This window comes from Pongo pygmaeus, chromosome 2 (genome assembly GCF_028885625.2).
Source record: "Pongo pygmaeus isolate AG05252 chromosome 2, NHGRI_mPonPyg2-v2.0_pri, whole genome shotgun sequence".
In the NCBI taxonomy this organism is placed as follows: Eukaryota; Metazoa; Chordata; class Mammalia; order Primates; family Hominidae; genus Pongo; species Pongo pygmaeus.
Window position 1 is genome coordinate 18,453,646 of NC_085930.1, and position 20,565 is coordinate 18,474,210.

Below are 20,565 nucleotides of genomic sequence, written 5' to 3' on the forward strand. Positions count from 1 at the left end.
TGTCTCCTTAACTCTTAGTATCACTATGAATATGTTTCCTTGTCATTTTATGGATAAGATCTACATGACTGCAGACCTCAGGATCATACTCAGAATTATACTGTTTACGGGAATAAAGATTTGAAAAGTAGAGGACACAATGACTTCACTTCATTTATGTGCTTTCCCGGGAGTCAGAGTTAATTCAGGCTAATTGTCAGTGAATGGCAACTTGAGACTTGTTGAGAGAGAGTTTGAATACGGTTAATTCAATCAACAGAAATAAACCTCGTATCACAATACAGCATTATACATACTTAAATAGATCACAAATTCAAACACGTTCCCCAGGTGTAGCAATTTCACACCCTCATTTGTGAAGATAAAGGAGAGGCTGCATTTGAAAGTATTTGATGGAGTATGGCAAAATTAAAAGGCACACTCACAAAACAGCCAAAATAACACATTCGCATGATCCTGTGAAGTACCTGCAGCTAGGGAGCGTTTTACAGTTGTGTAAGTATCCTCCTCCCCTACCACCCACCATCACCACCAAAAATATCTGAAATCTCACCTGACATTTGTAGAAATGCAAATGGAGAAAATTACAAAAAACAAAAGTTGCTCCTATATTCTTTTCGGTCCTCGCCTGTAAATATTAGTTCCAGTCCAACTCATCGCCATGGAGTTTGCATTTAAGTTGATATGTTTGTTTGTATGCTTCTTTGTTTTAAGAAAGATACAGAATGGTAATAGTTCTTTGTTTTCCCACTCTTAGACTTACTTAACTGACTTCTAGTATAATCGCTCATTAATTTCTTAGTCTGAACCTGACAAGTAAAAGAAAAAACCTCAGTATATTTGGAAGAGAAAGTAACCCGAGAACGAGGAAAGTACTGTCGGTTATTCTCAGGAAAGGTAATGTCAGCTTCTGAGAAGACAAATTGCCAGCTTTCAGAACAAATACAAACAGAACAGAAAATGAAGTGAAGACTCAAACAGTAAGATTATCCAACTTAACTGGGACCAAAGTGAAAACAGTCTAGTAGAAGTTACACAAGGATTTATTAGGAACTTTGTGGCCATCCGTTGTTTCCATATGGTTGATTGTTCTATATTTTTAAATACTTGAATCTTACCTGAAATGATGGACATATGACACAGAAAATCTAACATAACAGCCATACAACAATATTGATTAAACAGTAGAAATGTTTTATGACTGTGTTTCATACTGAGAGGGGAGTTGGATACAGTTACTTCAATGCACCAGTAAATATCATTTAATCTACACTTAATAATAATTACATATAAATTCCTCAAAAAAGTTAAACAGAGTTACCATATGACTCAACAATTCTACTCTTAGGCATAAACTTAAGAGAATACCCAAATGAAACCATATGTGCACACAAAAATGTGTACAAAAATTTCCATAGCAACATTGTTCATAGCAGATAAAAAGTGGGAGTAACGCAAATGTCTATCATACGATGAATGGATAAATAAAAAGTGGTATGTTGATACCATGAAATATTATTGAGCAGTAATAAAGAATAAAGTACTGATACATGCTAAACAAACAGGATTCTTGAAAACATTAAAGCTAAGGAAAATATGCTATTATAGTCACACAAGACAATCTATTATATGATTCCAACATATGAAATGTCCAGAATAGGAAAATGTATAGTTATAGAAAGTAGATTAGCATTTACTTAGGGCTGGGATGAGAGGATGCAGGAATGGGAACTGAGTTCTAATGGGTATAGAGTTTATTTTAGGATTGATGAAAATGTTCTAAATTTGATTATAGCGTTCATTGCACAACCCTGTGAATACACCAAAAACATTGCCTGTATCTATTAAATGAGTAAATGATATGGTATGTTAAATATATCTCAATTAAGCATTTTTTTAAAAAGCTCTCTATTGATTGACCTTTTTGCAATTTAATTTGTCTTGTGTCTTTATGATGTGTAAAGGTATTTTGCCTAGATAAGATGCATTTACAGCCAAAATAAAATAAAAAACAAACATTTACATATTTATTAACTTGAGGAGATCAAGGAAGCTCTTTACCTTGTCTTCATTTTCAATGCCGCCTGTGCCCTCTCATACTAAAGTCAGTCTACTTCTGTAGCCTCTCTTCTTTGTACAGATAAACCGTCAATTTAATTTTCGATTTAAAGCAAACAGGAGCATTATGTTTGGACAGTGCTCCATAGCTTTGCTATTCTCACAATCTGTGACCCTATAAATAATGCAAGACCTTTTCCTTCTCTCAATGACTTTCATACAGCGTAAGTCTTGATACTGAAGACAAAAAATAAAAGAAAAAGAAAAAAAATCATCCTGAACTCATGGAATTCAATCTATTTTCAGTTCCGCACTTGAATTAGGAATCACTCTGTTCTCTCTTGTAACTGCATCAAAAGCCAACTTTTGAACATGTAGTCATTTTATTTATCAAAGCAAAGGTAAATCATAGCTAATCTGAAAAGTTTCTTGTGTTTTGCTTTAGCAGTTAAGAAAAAAGAAAAAAAAAAAAAGAGTGGTTTCTAAGTGACCCCTGACCTTTGAACCACAACCTCCTTGCCACTAAAGCGTTCAGCACCTCATTGAATCTCTACTCTGCACTGGCACAGTGCTGAGAAAAGGAAACGGAAAAAATAATCTGGGGACTTCATCAATTTTTTATGAATTTTCATTTAGGCCAGAACCCCCTCTTACCCTGGTCGATAGATCAAGTTGCTGTCATATATTTGCCACCTGGGGCTACAGCTGCCATCTCTAGAGGCTGCCACTGACTCAGGCTGCATCACAGGCAGCTACAATCTCTGTGAGGACCCCCTGTGCTCCTTCTGCTCCATAAACAGGGGGCACCAGTGTTCAGAACTGAAACTTCATCTGCACCAGGTACACCATGGCTCTCTTGGTGGTCCCATTGGAAAACGATGTATTAGCTTTTTGAGTACCAGGCCTCTTGTTTATTAACTCTGCAACTGTTTTCTAACTATTTTTAAAACATTTTTTGCCTAGAGATTATTTTTGAGGTCAAGTGACTCAAAAAACACTTTCTGGATAGCTATTTTTTTTTTTGCAAACTAAGAAAAAAATAAAAGCAAATTTGAGGTGATTCATTGCAATGATTGGTCCCGAATTTTTTTCCCCTCCGCTGTATTGTTCCAGAACATAAAGCTGAAGCATGTATTAAAGGAAAACAAACAAACACCAAAATGAGTGCAGTATGGTAAAGAACTGGCTGACTTCCAAAAAACCAGTCAAGACAGATGGTTATCAATAAAATTCCACATTTCGTATCACAGTAGAATCCAACATTTTTGAAATTAAAAATGACAACTAATGTGAAGCAAAAATAGTAAAAAAATTCCATATTTTTAATCAATAATCATTTTATAATAAAAGTTGTGACATGTTTATGTCCTACATATCAATACATTCTTGACTACTTAGGTACATCTATGTCAGTAGTTCTCAACTGACTTTCTCTCCTGGGGAGTATTTCCAATGTCTGGAGACATACTGTTTGTCTCAACAGGGCTATGGAGGATCCCATTGGCACCTTGTAAACAAATGCCAGAGGTATGTCTAAACATCTTACAATGCCTAGCACAACCCACCCATCCCCCCCACCAACACACACACACACAAAATAATTTTCTGATCCCAAGTGTCAGTAATGCAGAGGTTGAGGCACCCTGCTCTAATTCTCCATGCTCCATTCTAGGAAAGAACCGGCAGCATTTACTACTTCCATCCCACCACTACTCACTCTTCAGCTGTTGTGCTCTGTCCCCATCACTGGAGCCCACAGATACTGTTTATTTGACCATCATTTGGGATTTGCATCGTGTCAACCACTTTTAGTACTCTTGTGGTTTGTCTGTTTGTTTGAGATAGAGTCTCACTCTGTCACCCAGTCTGGAGTGCAGTGGCACAATCCCAGCCCACTGCCACCTCTGCTTCCTGGGTTCAAGTGATTCTTCTGCCTCAGCCTCCTGAGTAGTTGGGATTACAGGCGCCAGCCACCACACCTGGATAAGTTTTGTATTTTTAGTAGAGTTGGGGTTTCATCATGTTGCCCAGGCTGGTCTCAAACTCCTGGCCTCAAGTGATCCACCCACCTGGGCCTCCCAAAGTGCTGGGATTACAGGTGTGAACCATCACACCCAGCCCCACTTTTAGTATTTTTTAAAGTATTCCTTGATTATTCTTGCCACTTCACTGCCCATATTCTATCACTCTGATAACCTCTCCTGAGCCTGATCCTTTTGCATGAGCATTGCTTGCCTTGGCCACCACTAAATATTACTGTTCTAAGCACTGGAATTGGACTCAGCCCTTATTAACTGCTCCCTGAACACAGCCTGCCTGGAAATCACATCTACTTCTATATACTTCTGTGGCTTCAAACCTATCTCAGAAAGACCTCTCCCCTCAACTCCAGAAGCTGTTTCTTTAATGAAGCTTGAGATATTTTAAGCTTACTATTTCATTGGTATGTCAAACAATACAGCTAAAGTTTACCATACTGTTCTGTCTCCTAGAGTTATTTCTCCTGTACCTGCCCTTCACCTCTATGGATTGTAGCACTATATATCTAGTCACTTAGCCAAAACACAAAACAAAAACAAAACAAATCTAGTAATCATCCTCTACTTCTCATTGATCATGTCACATAGTTTATAATTCCTAAATATGTTCCAAGCTGTTTCCTCCTTTCAATCTTCACTGCTATGTTCAGTTGAGAATCTAGCATCAACTCTTTTCTGAATTATTTGACAGCTACCTAACGCCTCTCTGACTTCAATCATCATACCTTTAATGCAATCTTCAATTCTCTTTCAAAGATTCTCTTTTCTCTTAACAAAATAGCTTAGATTTTTATTCAGCACATGCCTACCTTTCCAATTTACTCTGCTCTCAACCTCATATCCAGACACCTGGCAGTTCTCCGAATACACAGTGTTCATCTAAGCTTCCATTCTTTCTACCAGGATGGTCTTTCACTTCAATTTCCACCTGGGACATTCTTACATGATCTTAAATACAGCTAAAATAATGTAACCTCTTAGAATCATTTCTTAAGCTTACCTATCTAGGAAGAATTAAATATCTTCCCTCCGGATTTGCATAGTATTTTTTACATGTCTTTATAATAGGCTTTATTGTTTGTCTATTTAATTTATTATAGTAACTCTTTATTTACATGTTTGTCATCCCAACTAGAATATGAGCTCTTTGAGACTACATTGGAATATGTCTTCACTGCTATTCCTTAACACCTCTTTCAGTGGATATCCGCCTTCTATTAATAAACTAAGTGAATGAACCACAATGAGTACTTATGTTCAGTTTTCTAAAATATGAAGGCCAATTTAACATAATCTGAAGTTGCTCCTCTACAGCTGTTCCTCTGTCATTTTATAAAAATACATATTAGTTACCAATAGATACTGAAAAATCACAATGCTTTGACCCAAATTTCCATATTAATATGTTTTATGAAATACATAAGGAAAGATAGAAGACTGATGAGCGAATGCAAAGAGATGAGCAACATATAAATGAATATTATTTGACCTTGTGATGCCTCAAATGGAATGAACTGTTGACATGGCATTAGAAAAAGGGATTTTATTCACTCCCTAATCTAATTTGCAAGCCTTCTTGTTTTCCTCTCTAGGTCATGAGTAATTCAAGTATTTCTTAAAGCTCATTTATTTCAAAATAAAAAAAATTACTGTCACATTACACACACACACAAAAATCATGGTTTAAAATATTCCCACTAAAACAGTTTGATTCATTATTAATGATGCAATTAGAAAAGAAAGCAATTCTTTTAGATGAAACAATAAAATGACAGGTCAATTTTTATATACTTTAATTTTGAAAAGTAAAATTTTGTTAAGGATTTAAACATGTTATTTGCTGCTGAGTAGATAAAATTTTTAAAATAAAAATTAAAATTTCTTAATTTTTATATATTTAAAATAGACCAGATTTCATTTGGAGTGTTTCTTCAAATATGACACAATTCCCTAAAAATAAAAATTAGAAGATTCAGGACCTGGTCTAGCATCCCCATTGATTTATTGTCTGAATCTTGGTCACCTAAACTTTTTGGGCCTCATTTTCTTTATCTTGAAAATGGGAGAATAATGCCAGTCATATTCACCACAAAAGGGTCTGCTGGGGGAAAAAAATAAAATTTGGTATTGAAGTATTTCAATATGTTTGAAAAGTTTCCAAAATTAGATATTTCAAAACAAAAATGGAACAGGTATGGATATTTGCATTCTTGAATTTTTGTGTGTGTATTTCAAATTGCATTTAATTTAAGGGCTTTTTGAAGTATCATTTTATAAAAATAAAACTATTTGGTGGCCAGTACAAAATCCCATTGTTAGCTAAAGTCCTAATGCTCATAGCTCAAGACACTTCACAAAAAATAAAAAATATGAGTCTTAGGATTCTCCTAGTCTTTTCCTATTGGAGTTATACATTTCCAGCATCCGTGGGTTCCAGGTTTCTTAGCACAAACTGTAAGTCAGAAGCAGATGCCTGAGAATGAAAAACTTCACTGGAATAGCCGCATAAGAAATTGTAGGCAAGTGGATCACCTGAGGTCAGGAGCTCAAGACCAGCCTGGGCAACACGATGAAACCCCGTCTCTACTAAAAATACAAAAATTAGCTGGGCGTGGTGTCTGTAATCCCAGTTACTTGGGAGGCTGAGAAAGGAGAATCGCTTAAGCCTGAGAGGCAGAGGTTGCAGTGAGCAGAGATCGCGCCATTGCACTCCAGCCTGGGTGACAGCAGGAGGCTCTGTCTCAAAAAAAAAGAAAAAGAAAAAAAAGTACAATGTTGTTTACCAAAAGAAAGACATGAGCCCATGAGCTATTATTTAGGAGAAAATATACACAGCTATATACATAAGACTCCAGCATCCTGAAATCTGCCAATTCTCTTATCTTTGAACATGTACATAACGACAAGGAAGCTGAAGAGTGCAAAAATTTTAAGGCATACTTGTTGGCTTTTGCTTTGTTTTGAGCCGGAGTCTCGCTCTGCGGCCCAGGCTGGAGTGCGGTGGCGCCATCTTGGCTCACTGCAAGCTCCGCCTCCCGGGTTCCCGCCATTCTCCTGCCTCAGCCTCCCGAGCAGCTGGGACCACAGGCGCCGCCATCACGCCCGGAGAATTTTTTGTATTTTCAGTAGAGACGGGGTTTCACCGTGTTAGCCAGGATGGTCTCGATCTCCCGACCTCGTGATCCGCCCGCCTCGGCCTCCCAAAGTGCTGGGATGACAGGCGTGAGCCACCGCGCCCGGCCTGCGTTCTGATAATAACATATTGGTCATCTTGATTTCATATAAACGAATTTACTCCAACGCCCTGGCTTGGTATTATCTTGACCAGACTTCTCTGAAGAAGACCCAGTAAAATTATGCAGTGTGTGGATTGATTCTTTAGGTTTCAGCGTCCATGGGAACACATCAGACTTACTTGAAATAAATAAAAGTAAATGTGCACAGGAGGTTCAGTATGTCCACTTACATGCCACTTCCAGAGACGCATTTCGACTCACGGCTTCACCAAGATAGTTCCTCGCGGCACACACGTAGCTTCCTTCGTCGGGTTTACTCCTGCGCCCATGCACGATGCGCAGGAAGAATAAGGACCCGCTGGGCAGCAGCATCCTGTGGGACCGCGGATCGTCCTTGTCAGTCTCCACTCGCTCCCCATCCTTGTACCACTCGATGGTGGGCGTTGGCCGGCCCTCCGCCTTGCAGTTGAGAGTCGTGGGCTCGCCCTTGGAGACGATGACATCGGAAGGATGCTCCACGATCCGCGGGGGAAAATCTTCCTGGCGAAGACGCGATCCTACAAAACACGACAGAATAAAGACAAGCTTTACCATCTCCTGATCCAAACCCTCGGTGTCACTGAGGTTCCTGATGGGGAAATTAAACTCTTCCATTATCCAATTGAACATTATTTTATGTTTCGTTTTGTGCATGCATCTCGTAAGTCATCTCAACTCCTTTGCAGGATGGGGGATACCAATACATTAATATGTTAACTCGAAGGAGTTAGGTTTAATGTGTTCCGTGAATCATGACAAGCAAAAGTAAAAGAGAACAAGAGACTTTCTTGTTTTTCTGGGATCAGCATGGGTACTAAGATGAGTAAGACTAATTTCCTGTCCTCAGATTGCTTATTATATACTGGGGAAGAAAGCCACGTTGGCAAGCACCTAGAAGACACACATAGATATCATTTAATGTGCTGCCAATGTGTTATCAGACTAACACAAAAAGAGACCTGTAAATTATGTACAAATATTATCTGCATTTAACAGATGAGGCAAAAGCTTAGTAAATGATGTCAGTTGCCCAGAAATGTAGATGAGGCAAACAGCAGAGGCAGAATTTTGAACTCAGGTGTGTTTGACTGAAGAGCTCAAGTATAAATCCGTAAGTTAAAATGCAACACACTGCATAGAGGTATATAAGAAATGTACTATAGGCAGAAAGAAAAAAAAGTAAAAGTTAACCCTAAATTAAGCATAATAAGATACCTCTTCCCCCCCCAAAAAAAATACATTTAGATTGAGCTGTAAAGAATGAAAAATGACAACTAAAAGAAAAAAGCATCATGCCAAGAGATACCATCAGCAAAAGGACAAGGAAATGAGAGTTATGTGCATGGTACATTTCATAATCAGGAAGGAAGCTGATACGGCAGGAAAAGGTTTAAGGCAGTCTTGGAGGCTGAGACAAGGCTTTGTACCATGCTCAGGGGTGTGACTATTCTTTTACACGGCTCACAGATTTTTAAGGGGGCAGTGACATGACTATCTGTATAATTGAAAGATACTGTTAGTCTGCATTATCAATAAGGGATAGCAATGGAGACATGAAGACAGTTGCGATTTACTTAAATAGTTCAAGAGGAAAATAAAGAACCTGACCTTGGGAAATGATGGCTTAGGTAGAAAAGAAGAAGGAAAAATACACCACATCAAAATGCTTGACAGAATTTGGTATATCGCCATACACAGCACAAAGAAAGATCATACCAGTGACTTCTCTGTGAATGCAATAAAAGTGGGGCCATAAGCGGCGTAAGAAATCTGAAGAGAGGCCGGGCACGGTGGCTCACACCTGTAATCCCAGTATTTTGGGAGGCCGAGGTGGGTGGATCACCTGAGGTCAGGAGTTCGAGACCAGCCTGCCCAACATGGCGAAACCTCATATCTGCTAAAAATGTAAAAACTTAGCCAGGCATGGTGGTGGACGCCTATAATCCCAGCTACATGGGAGGCTGAGGCAGGAGAATCGCTTGAGCCCAGGAAGCAGAGGTTGCAGTGATTACAGTGAGCCAAGATCGCGCCACTGCAATCCAGCCTGAGTGGCAAGAGTAAAACTCCATCTCAAAAACAAAAAAAAAGAAAAAGAAAAAAAAAGAAAAGAAAAGAAATAGGAAGGGAAGGATCTGTTGATATTTTATAATCAAATTTTTGCATAATGTGTTATTTTGAATATTTTTCATTTATATGGTGTCAATTACCATTATTCATGAAAATGCTCTACCAGCTCCTCCAAGTAAATAAAAAGGAGATGCTGAGAGGAATCAACATATATGGGGACATAATGATTATATAGATAAGCACTTCTTAAAAGTTTGCTCTTATATAAGACTTTCCAACCAACCACCGAATATGAGCACATTTCTCTTCAATAGACAGCAGTAATATTTACTTGTCAATGTTACCTCAGTTCACTCTCAATATTAATTGAAAATACATATTTCAATGTATTAAAAGGAATTTAATTTAGTCTTAAATGAACTTTATTTTTCTGAAGAGGGTTAACTCTTAAAAGTTGCTGACTATTTTTTTAATCACATCAGACCAAAAAAGAATGTATACATTACAAGTGTTAGATATCTAAAGCAAAAGAGTAATTTACGGTTCACAGGTCAGAACTTTAAAAAAAACTAGAGATCCAAAGCATCTAGATAGGTAATTACAGTATACATCACAATAATAAAGGTTGTAGATCATGAGTACTGGGTCTTAAAGCAATGAAGAATTTACAGAATACAAAAGTAACAATGAATTTTTAAATTCATAATCAAGAAAGACCCCAAAGTGTTTAAATATGAGTGGCTGAATATAAGTAGCTTGCAAATCAGAAACATATTCTCAATGTAAAGGTCTGGATACATAGCCATAGACTCTGATCTTAAAATACATCAAGAGTTTTATGTCACTTTTCATGTAACAGGCATATAGTAGGTTACAATCATCTGTTTAGATAGCCTCTTTGTTCTCCATTAATCTCCCTATGCACAGTGACCTACATTCTCCCTACTGCAAAAACTGTTCTACTATTAAAAGTAAGCAAGTAAATCATCCATGCTACGAGGGTGCTATTTACTATATTAACCTGTTCCCTAACTTATTAGGCAGTAGGCCTGGATAAGGGCTGAATAAGACCTGAAATATGCTAATACTTATTAAATAAAATATAAAATAATTGATTTATAAAAGAAAAAGTGAAAAAATAGCTAAGCTATTTAGCAATAAAATTAAAATCCAGTATGTCCAATGAGCACACAAAGAATTTTACTCATTTATCATGACAATATAATGTAAACTATCTTACATAAAGATTATAGTACTGTCATATCAGGACACTCTTCTAGTAATTTTACTCCTACTTTAACAAAAACATCAAAGAACATCTACAACCTCAATATAAAAAGTAAAACTATGAAATGATTACAAGAAATTATAGAGGCAAGTTTTTATGATTTTGAGTTAGGTGATGGCTTCTTGGATATGATACCAAAAGCAGAAGCAACAAAAGAAAAAAAGAGATAAACTGGATGTTATAAAATTTTTAAATACTTGTGCTTGAAAGAATACTACCCACAGAATCAGAAAAAAAAATCTGTGAATCATATACCTAATAATGGATTTACATCTAGAATGTATAAAGAACTCATAACTCAATAAAAATATAAATAATCAAATTTTAAAATAGGCAAAGGATTAGAATAAGTAGTTAGACAAATTTGACAAAGAAGTTAGACAAATAGCGATAAACACATAAAGAGATACTCAACATCATTAGCTATTAGAAAAATGCAAATGAAAACTACAATGAAATACACTTCACACCCACTAGGACATATATAATCAAAGCAATGTAAAATAACAAGTATTGTCAAGGGTTGGAAAAACTGAAAGCCTCATCCATTGCTAGTGTGAATTTAAATCATACAGTCACTTTGGAAAACAATCTGGAAGTTCCTCAAAATGTCAAACATGTAGTTACCATAAGACCCAGCAATTTCACTCCTAGATATATATCACCCCAAAATGAAACCTTACATCCACACAAAACTTACTCATGAATATTCATAGCAGTATTATTCACAATAGTCAGAAAAGTAGAAACAACCCAAATGACCAACTGAATGGATAACAAAGAAAGAATCAACAACATAAATATCCATGATGAATGGATAAATAAAATGTGCCATATCCATATAATGGAATATTATTCAGCCTTAAAAATGAAGTATTAATAATACATGCTACAACATAGATGAACTTTGAAAATGTAAGTGACAGAAGCTAGTTGCAATGGACCATATACTGTACGATTCCATTTATATGACATGTCCAGAGAAGGAAAATCCACGGACATAAAATGTAGATTAATGCTTGCCTAGGGCTGGGGTATGGAAGTGGGGAATGAAGGGGGTCTGGGCAAGTGCTGCTAATGGAGATGGGATTTCTTTAGGGATGATGAAAATATTCTAAAATTAATTATAGTGATGGTTGCATTACTCTGTGAATGTAATAAAAATTATTATATTGTATACTTTAGGTGAATTTTGTGGAATATGAATTATATCTCAAGCAATTTTTTAAAAATTGATAGATAAAAGAGCACTGTGAACAAGTTTAATAAAAGGTGTGTAACAATTTGTGCTCACTCCTAACAACAGTTAACGTTATTTTCTTCATTTACAATTTTAGGTTCTAATGAAATCATCAGGCCTGCAATAGATAATTAGGACATAAAGTGAACTTTAAAGGTCTCACCAGCCAGGTAGACAGATGAGAGAGATAGAAAGATAGATTAGAAAGATAGACACAGATATACAAAAATACAGCTTTACAATCTAAGTTTTACGATGTTATTAAAAATATGGGGATTAATTCTGAGCTTTCTTAAATTCAGACATTACATAACAATAGCAGTGGTCTTTACGATGGACCCAATGCATAAGTCTTTGGATTCTTTAAAACTGTGTGTGGAAATGAGTATTATCGTGTAAAGGGGAGGCAGTAGTGGTGGTGGTGTGGGGTGGGGGATGTAGCTTTCATTATATTCCCAAAGATGTTGGGCCTTTAAGATTATCAAGGAGCACTAAACTACTGGGTATTCTATGTTACTGGCTAAAACAACTCCATTATTTGGTCAAAAATAAAGCTGAGTTGTCAGCAAAACTCACTGGGGACTGAGAACAGAACAGTAAGGGGGAGTGGGAGTTGTTCATCACATGAAGTACCATGAAACAGCTCAACCTCAACATTTTGGCTGTCTAAAGTGTGAGCCCCTCAACTAGCAACAAAAGCGTGATCCAAAGGCGTATTAGAAATAGACGCTCTTAGGCCCAAACCCGCATATCTGAAATCTGAATCTGTGTTTTAACAAGATTCGCCTCTCTTCATCAGGTATTTGTATGTACAATACCATTTGATAAGCACTGCTCACACCAGTTTTTGTATGGCTCTGAGCTAACAATGTTTTTAAAAGAAGAGGAGGAGGAGAGGGAAGAGAAGGGGGATGAGGAGGAGGAAGTGGTAACAAAGAAAACTTATATAGCCTGTGAAACTTGAAATATTTACTAAGGTTTGCCCACCCTGCTCAAGAGTACCTGATTATCATTGTCCATTACAAAGTTCATTTTTAATTTAAATTTGTTTTATAAATAAATTTATAAATTTGTAAATATCTCTTCTACAGATTTCAAATGAAAATTAGTTTGACAGCAATGTTATTATTGCCCATATAACGAGAAATTATTCAAAGACTCCTATTTGAACAGATATGCTAAGCGATGTATGAAAATAACTATCTACAATTCTAATTTTGCTTCTGACTGATATTATGTCTGGCATCTTTTTATATCTCAACTATTAATTGGGCAATCAGTCAAGTTTTAATTAAAATAATATATATTATTAATATATATTATATAAAAATTAATACATATTATATATAATATATAAATGAAATATATATTATATAAAATATATAAATGAAATATATATTATATAAAATATATATTAATGAAATATATTATATAAAATATTAATAAAATATATATTATATAATATATATTAATAAAATATATATTTAATTAAAATAATATATAAATTATATATAAACATATATATATTCTTTGTCTCTTTTATAATGATAAAAGAAAGATAACAAAAATTGGTCAGAGGGTCCTAAAGATGAATATCCGAATGTTTATTTTTACTGTCCAAGAAAGTAAGTTGTGAAATTGTCATGTAAATTGTCCCTAATTGAATAGATAGAAGAAGCAGAATTGGAACTCATGACCTTTAATCCAGAATGTGCCAGGATTCTTTAGAAATGAATGGAGGACCAAGTAAACAATGCACATGGCATCTAGGCTAATTCCAAAGCCCTCTTCTAAGGTTCATTTCAATAAAATGTGTCACATGAATGTCGCTAGTCCTAATTTCAGCAGAAAACATTTTCCTTGTTTTTCAAAGCCTGATTCTCAAGACTGCCTGCATCAGAATCATCTGGGTTTTTTTTTTTCTAATGCTTCGTGAATTTGCATGTCATCCTGGCCCAGGGACCATGCTAATCATCTCTGTATTGCTCCAATTTTGGTATCTGTGCTGCCAAAGTGAGCACTAAGATATTTCTTTAAAATACAGATTCTTTGTTTCTTTATTTTATTTATTTTTTTTTTTTGAGACAGAGACTCACTCTGTCACTTAAGCTGGAGGGCAGTGGCACGATCTTGGCTCACTGCAACCTCCGTCTCCCAGGTTGAAGCGATTCTCGTGCCTCAGACTCCTGTGCAGCTGGGACTACAGGCACACACCACCACACCTGGCTAATTTTTTGCATTATTAGTAGAGACAGGTTTTCGTCATATTGGCCAGGATGGTCTCGAACCCTTGGCCTCAAGCGAGCCTCCTGCTTCGGCCTCCGGAAGTGCTGGGGTTACAGGCATGAGCCACTTTACCTGGCCACCAGATTCTTAGTCTCCATAGTGAGCAAGGTGCATCAGAAATTACCAGTGAAAGGTTCCAAGAAGCTGCATTTTTTCCATGCTTACCAGAACATCACACACTTAGACCTGGCTAATGCAGCATTCCACAGCATCATCAAGTTCCTCAGCCAGATGCAGGTGCATCTGTGAATAATGTTCTAAGCACCTTAATTTGCATAATGGATTATTTCTGCTTCTCAGAGACTCTCAAACAATGATTTTGTAATGATTTTTGATAAAATATTTGATATTTTAAAAAGTTGAGTGGTATATTAGCACTTCAAATTTTTGAAGGTGATGTATAAATTATAATTCATGAATATAGTTAAGTTTAGTTTTCTTTAGTCAGTAACCACTCATTCGCAGTGAGTGCCAGAGAACATTTGTTTTCAGGAAGAGATTTCAATCACGTAGTATAATAAAGGAGGAAAATGCACCTAGAATACTTGTTGGTTTCATTTCATGTGTTACAGAGTAAATGTCTCTGCCTCATTGAGTTGGAGTTTAGTATTTCCTTGAGCCAAGTTTTATTTTTCTTTTACAAATTGGATAGCCCTATCAACTATTAGTCCCTCCACAAGTCAAGCATTGTATTTCAAACTGTTCTAAATTTTTCTGAGGGCAGAAGAAATTCTCGGCAAATTAGGGACAGAGTGTGAAATATACTTCCTCCAGCAAAATTTCTATGCTGTGTTCATTTTTCTCTCTTAAAAATGTATGTAACAGCATGTTCTAGCCATAACTATGTCTGTTTTAACAAAATATTGTTCCCCAAAATGATATACACAGAATTAACCTAGGAAGATTCTACAGGATTACTTCAATTCTGAATGTGATCAGAGCCACCTGCTGATAATGAGAGATACAGTAGCACTACACGAAAAGGTGAAGGTTGCCTGACACATCACAATAGGAAGGAGGCAGTGTGGTACAAATAAAGAACACAGGTTATTGATCAGTTAACATTCATGCCTCATTTGTAACAGGTAGATCAGGACATCAATGCTATAAAGAGTGGTTTAGGCCGGGCGCTGTGGCTCATGCCTGTAATCCCAACACTTTGGGAGGCCAAGGCGGGCGGATCACAAGGTTAGGAGATTGAGACCATCCTGGCTAACACGGTGAAACCTCATCTCTACTAAAAATACAAAAAAAAATTAGCCGGGCGTGGTGGCGGGCGCCTGTAGTCCCAGCTACTCCAGAGGCTGAGACAGGAGAATGGCGGGAACCCGGGACTCCAGCCTGGGCGACAAAGCAAGACTCCATCTCAAAAAAAAAAAAAAAAAAAAAAAAAAGGGTGGTTTAGAGGATTAAAAGAAATCATATATATGGATCAGGATGGGCAGTAAGCATTCAGTGTAATATTTTTTCTCCTCCTGCAAAACATGACAAGTACTCCAACTCTAAAATTTATTTCCAAAATTTAGCCCATAAAACTCTACAATCCCATTGACAATAGTTTATCTTTGCTGAGGATGATTCTGACATTAATATTTTATTGCTTGATACATTTTAGCTGGACCAGGCTGCTAGCTTTACACTAGATTTCCAAAGAATTAGTTGTTACTACTTATCATTAGTCAAAAATATATCCAATTCAAAATTTCCTTCACTGAAGGAAACATAGCTCAGTGCCACTGCAAATGCTGTCTACATTGATTAGTGAGCTAAGGTAATTTGCAATGAAATGGAATTAATGAATCATTCCATCAATCCATGAAGTCTGTCCATAACAACTTTTCCATCTTTGAATTCTTCGTGATTATTAAATTCCAGCTTACTTTGCTTATGAAGGGGGAGTGGATAGAAAAGTATTATGAGATAACTTTTTTTTTCTAGAGGTCCAATGATGTGATAGGATATGGTGAGAAGGTCAATATTTGGAAAACACGAAGGCCATTTTATCCATTTGAACTTTGCTAAAACTCTTTCAGGAGATTTCTTAATTTGCCATTGGCCTAAATAAATTTATAAGATTATTATTCCTTCTGGAAGCACAGCAGTGCCATCTTAATAAGTCTAAATTTGAAACAAAATCAAAATTGAGACCTAGAAATTCTACTTATTTTTTAGAAAAATTTCAAAATAACTTGTCAGTGTCCTAAAACTAAAGGGCTTATAGTGTGAAAGGGAATTGGTAAGGATAAAAGAGGTTTGTCAAACTCAACAGGCAGCCTTGATTCTGAAAGTTTCCAGTTGTACAAAACAGCACCCTGCAACATCTCTGTGCCCTCGCTTTCCAGATGCAGAAAACAGAAGATTAAGCTATCAGAGGTCCTTTTACAAACCCTTATTTTATAGATGAAGAGGAAAAATGGAGTACTAAAGAACTGAAGTTTCTTTCTCACAACCAAAACTAGAAGGATATAAGGATATAGTTGTCTTAGCTGTGGGTCCAAGCTCTGTTTTCAGGATGACTTTTTCTTCTTACCCACATTTTAGAAGTCTAAAATATTATTAGAAAATCCCAAGCACTAGATTTCAGTTGTTTTTTGTTTGGCTTTTCATCTGGACCAATATAAGGTTAGTTATATCACCTTAAGCAATTACCTAAACTGTTTTTTTGTGCTATTTATTCATCCCAAAACTGAGGTAAGTGGAAAAGTAAATTGCTACAGCCTCATTGTTCTGTAGCAGGATCACACTCTTTATGGCTGTCATATTAATGATATCTTAACAGACATATCTAAAAGAAAGCATAATAAGTAGTAATTTAAATTTATGAACACACGGTACACTTTTTTAAAAATACACACTTTAGATTACTGTTCATACTTTTGATAAATGTATAGATTACAAAAGTTGGCCTTTGTAGGTCTTGTATCTGCTGTCAAAAGCAGTGGGTATCACATGAATTCTTAGAAAACCCTCCAAGAGTTAACAATGATTTAAAAGACTGAAAACATAGCTTAGAAATGTATTCCTAAATTTCTATAAAATTTATCCATATTGTCAGTAAATGCATGGCTCTACAAATCATTTTAGCCAGAGACTAACTGGCTATATTGGATAGTTATCTTAAAAATAAATAGGTCCACACACTGGGGTCTGTCAGGGGCAGCATGGGGAGTGACAGCATCAGAATAAATAGCTAATGCTTACAGGGTTAATACGTAGGTGATGGATTGACAGGTGCAGCAAATCACCATGGCACACATTTACCTATGTAACAAACCTGTACATCCTGCATATGTATCCCAGAACTTAAAATAAAATAAAATGTAACAAATAAATAGATACGTCATTAATTATGTAAAATAAAACCTTCAGCATTCAGCAAAGATCTTTAAAATTTCCTTCCTTATTTAGGGTGAATGAGTTGATCTTTCAGGTGAAGGTAAGTAATAAAGATTCATAAAACTTTCAACCTGAAGTTCACAATTGCATTTCAGGTCTTTACTCATCTACCATTAACAGAAATTGCTAAAAATATGAAAATTAGAACACTTTTCCCCTCATTTTTTCCTCCACTACCGCATGTTATTCAGTGCCTTTATCAGCTAAGTCTTAATCACATTTTTAAAATGCTATTCAACTTCCTGGATGCCCACATCAAAATTGAGCCACTGACTGCCCGAGCAAGTGGGCCTCAGTGACAGGTAGAGCCTCAGCACCCACAGGGAGCGCAAGCTTGGTTTGTGTAAGTTAGAGTCAGAAGCTGAAGGCAATCAAACCAAAGGTGGACAAATAAGAATATATATATGAATATACAAATAGAAATATATATATATATTCTTATTTATGTGTGTGTGTCTCTATATATGTGTGCATCTATATATATGTGTATATATACAACTTTCCTATGTCTCCATGATGAATACATACATATATACACACATGTATACACATACACACATATGTATGTGTACACACATATATGTATATATGTGTACATGTATATACGTGTGTGTATATATATACACACACACACGTATATATAATATCGAAGATAAATTTTGAAACTCCTAATCTGAAGTTTTCTAGAAAACTGTTAGGGGTGATTTTCCTCCTGAGAAATAACAAATTACTCTTCTACTTTATAAATTCATTTCCAACAATTCAATGAAGAGCCAATGTATTAACCTGGATATTCATCCAATACTATTTCAAATCAATTTGCTACATCTTACACGGTTGAAGGTATTCTTTAAAGTGTGATTTACTGCCCAATCAGAGGTTTTCATGGCTTATGCAGATTTACCTTACAATGACAAAAACAATCCCTATTCCAGGAAGATAGCTTTAAAATCTGGCTTCTTATTATCATATTTATAATATTTTGATGTGGTTTGAAATTGCATTTGGCTTTACAAAAGGTGATACAATGAAACAATCTCAAAAATCATTAAATTTTCTAATAATGTTTAATTTTCTAAGAACTATTGGCATTTATTTAATGAAGATTATGAGTCTGTCTCCAGAAAAGGGGATTCTACTTAAATAAACTCTGAGTGGAGTGATATCATTTTGACCTTCTATTAAATTTCCTTCTATTTCTATATTCTGAAAATTCTGTAGCAGTAGCATTAATCTTAGTAACTGAAGATGCCAAAAGACCCAATGTCAATGTCTAAAGAACACCATTCCCACCAGCAATGACATCTTACGCATGTTTGTGCTAAGCTTTGTGAAATACTTAGTTAATAAATTTGTCAGGAACTCCTGATAATTTTTCCTGTACCCCAAAATATTTCATAATAAAGTTAAATTGAGATTCAATGATCCTACTTGAAATTTCAGACAAACTTCTTTTGCTATATAAGTCTATAAAGGATTTTTAAAAGACAGATGGAAAATAAGATTACAATCCAACAGTTTCTTAAAGGAATAATGGCTAAATCACGACCAAAAAAATTATAGCTTTCATGAGCCAAACGCGCTAGTTGCATCATGTCCAAGGGATGCACAATGACTGATTTTAGGCTTGTTCATTTCTAATCAACATTCATCTACTACAGAACTTGGCCTAAGATGCAAATCTCATTGCATTACTCCATTATTTGTAAAAATGTGATTCATAAATCATGGGTTGGTTTATGTGGAATGGAGGTAAGGGATGGTACTGCAGGCACTGGATGCAAAATTTTGTGCAGATATGTGCATGTTCCTTTTTAAGAAATGATAAAGTATATTTTCGGTAGTTAATATAAATCATCTGTCAGTAGGAGGACTGACTTGAAATTTCTCCTGTTCAAATGCTGAAAAGAAGTGTGAACTCAGGCAAATTTCTTACCTTCTCTGCATCTTGTTTCCCTATGTATAAAACATAGCAGTATCAGTCGAATAACATTGCCGAGAAGACTGAATGAGATTTTTCCATGTGCTGAGTACACAGCAAGCACTCAATAAATGTTCCCCACTAGTATAAACATTATTATAATGTATAACTCTTTTATTAGTATAACCTCTATCTTTAAACTCAAAGGAGTCTGTAACCCCCTTAAAAACAATGAACCACAATCTATAAGATATGGCGTTTTTAAAGCAAATGTCGACGCCTAATAACCCTGTGTCCCTCTAAACTATTTTACTGAAATATATACCAACACTGTTTATTTTTCATTATAAAAATCTTGGAATGACTCCATGATTAATGCATAGGAAGCAAGTATTTATTTTTTTGGTTGCTTTTCCATTATAAGTTTAGAGAGAACTAAGGGATATTAAATAAACTTTATTGAGGGCGCAATAACATGACTTAAGTGACATAACAGGAATGGGAATATTATCAGAATATTATCTGAAACGGACTTTTACCAGTAGTTTCAAGAGATGGTCAAAACAAAATCATTGTCGTCCTTTTAAAGCAATAACTTTTCCTAGAAATTTTTAAATGACACCTTTATGAAATTGTGTATCTTTAAATAAAAGGCCCAAGTCAAAAATGAGTATAGTGATCCCAAAGATGAAAAGAAAGATTTCCTCTTGGATGGTGGAAATGGCCATAATCGAGTTGGTTTATTTAATATGGTACAATGGCTTTTGGAAATCTTTCCTGAAGTTTGCATCTTTGAAACAAAGGAGGCTTATAAAGGTATCCAAATACAACTCGGACTTATGGCTTTGTCTTTGTATCATACTGAGAATGAATGGATTTTCACAGTTGGCCAAACTGAACAGAAGTGACAGCATCATATTTCTTCAGGGGTATTTGGAGGATATACACCTAAATTGTTAAGTGTTTACTCCACCAAAAACACCTTAGATAAGATT

The 20,565-nt window shown here is 35.7% G+C and overlaps 1 protein-coding gene and 1 non-coding gene across 22 annotated transcripts in view; both read right to left on the reverse strand.

Moving 5' to 3' along the window:
* Positions 1–20,565, reverse strand: part of ROBO2 (roundabout guidance receptor 2) — a 608,922-nt gene that overhangs the window by 542,674 nt on the left and 45,683 nt on the right. For all 21 annotated transcript variants that reach the window (XM_054482584.2, XM_054482581.2, XM_054482583.2 and 18 more), the window contains exon 2: positions 7,564–7,890. In XM_054482584.2, the coding sequence (XP_054338559.1) occupies positions 7,564–7,890 (327 nt within the window). The remainder of the gene's footprint in view (positions 1–7,563; positions 7,891–20,565) is intronic.
* On the reverse strand, positions 13,882–13,988 carry LOC129034337 (U6 spliceosomal RNA). Its single transcript, XR_008501840.1, has one exon. It is a non-coding gene; the product is annotated as a U6 spliceosomal RNA (small nuclear RNA).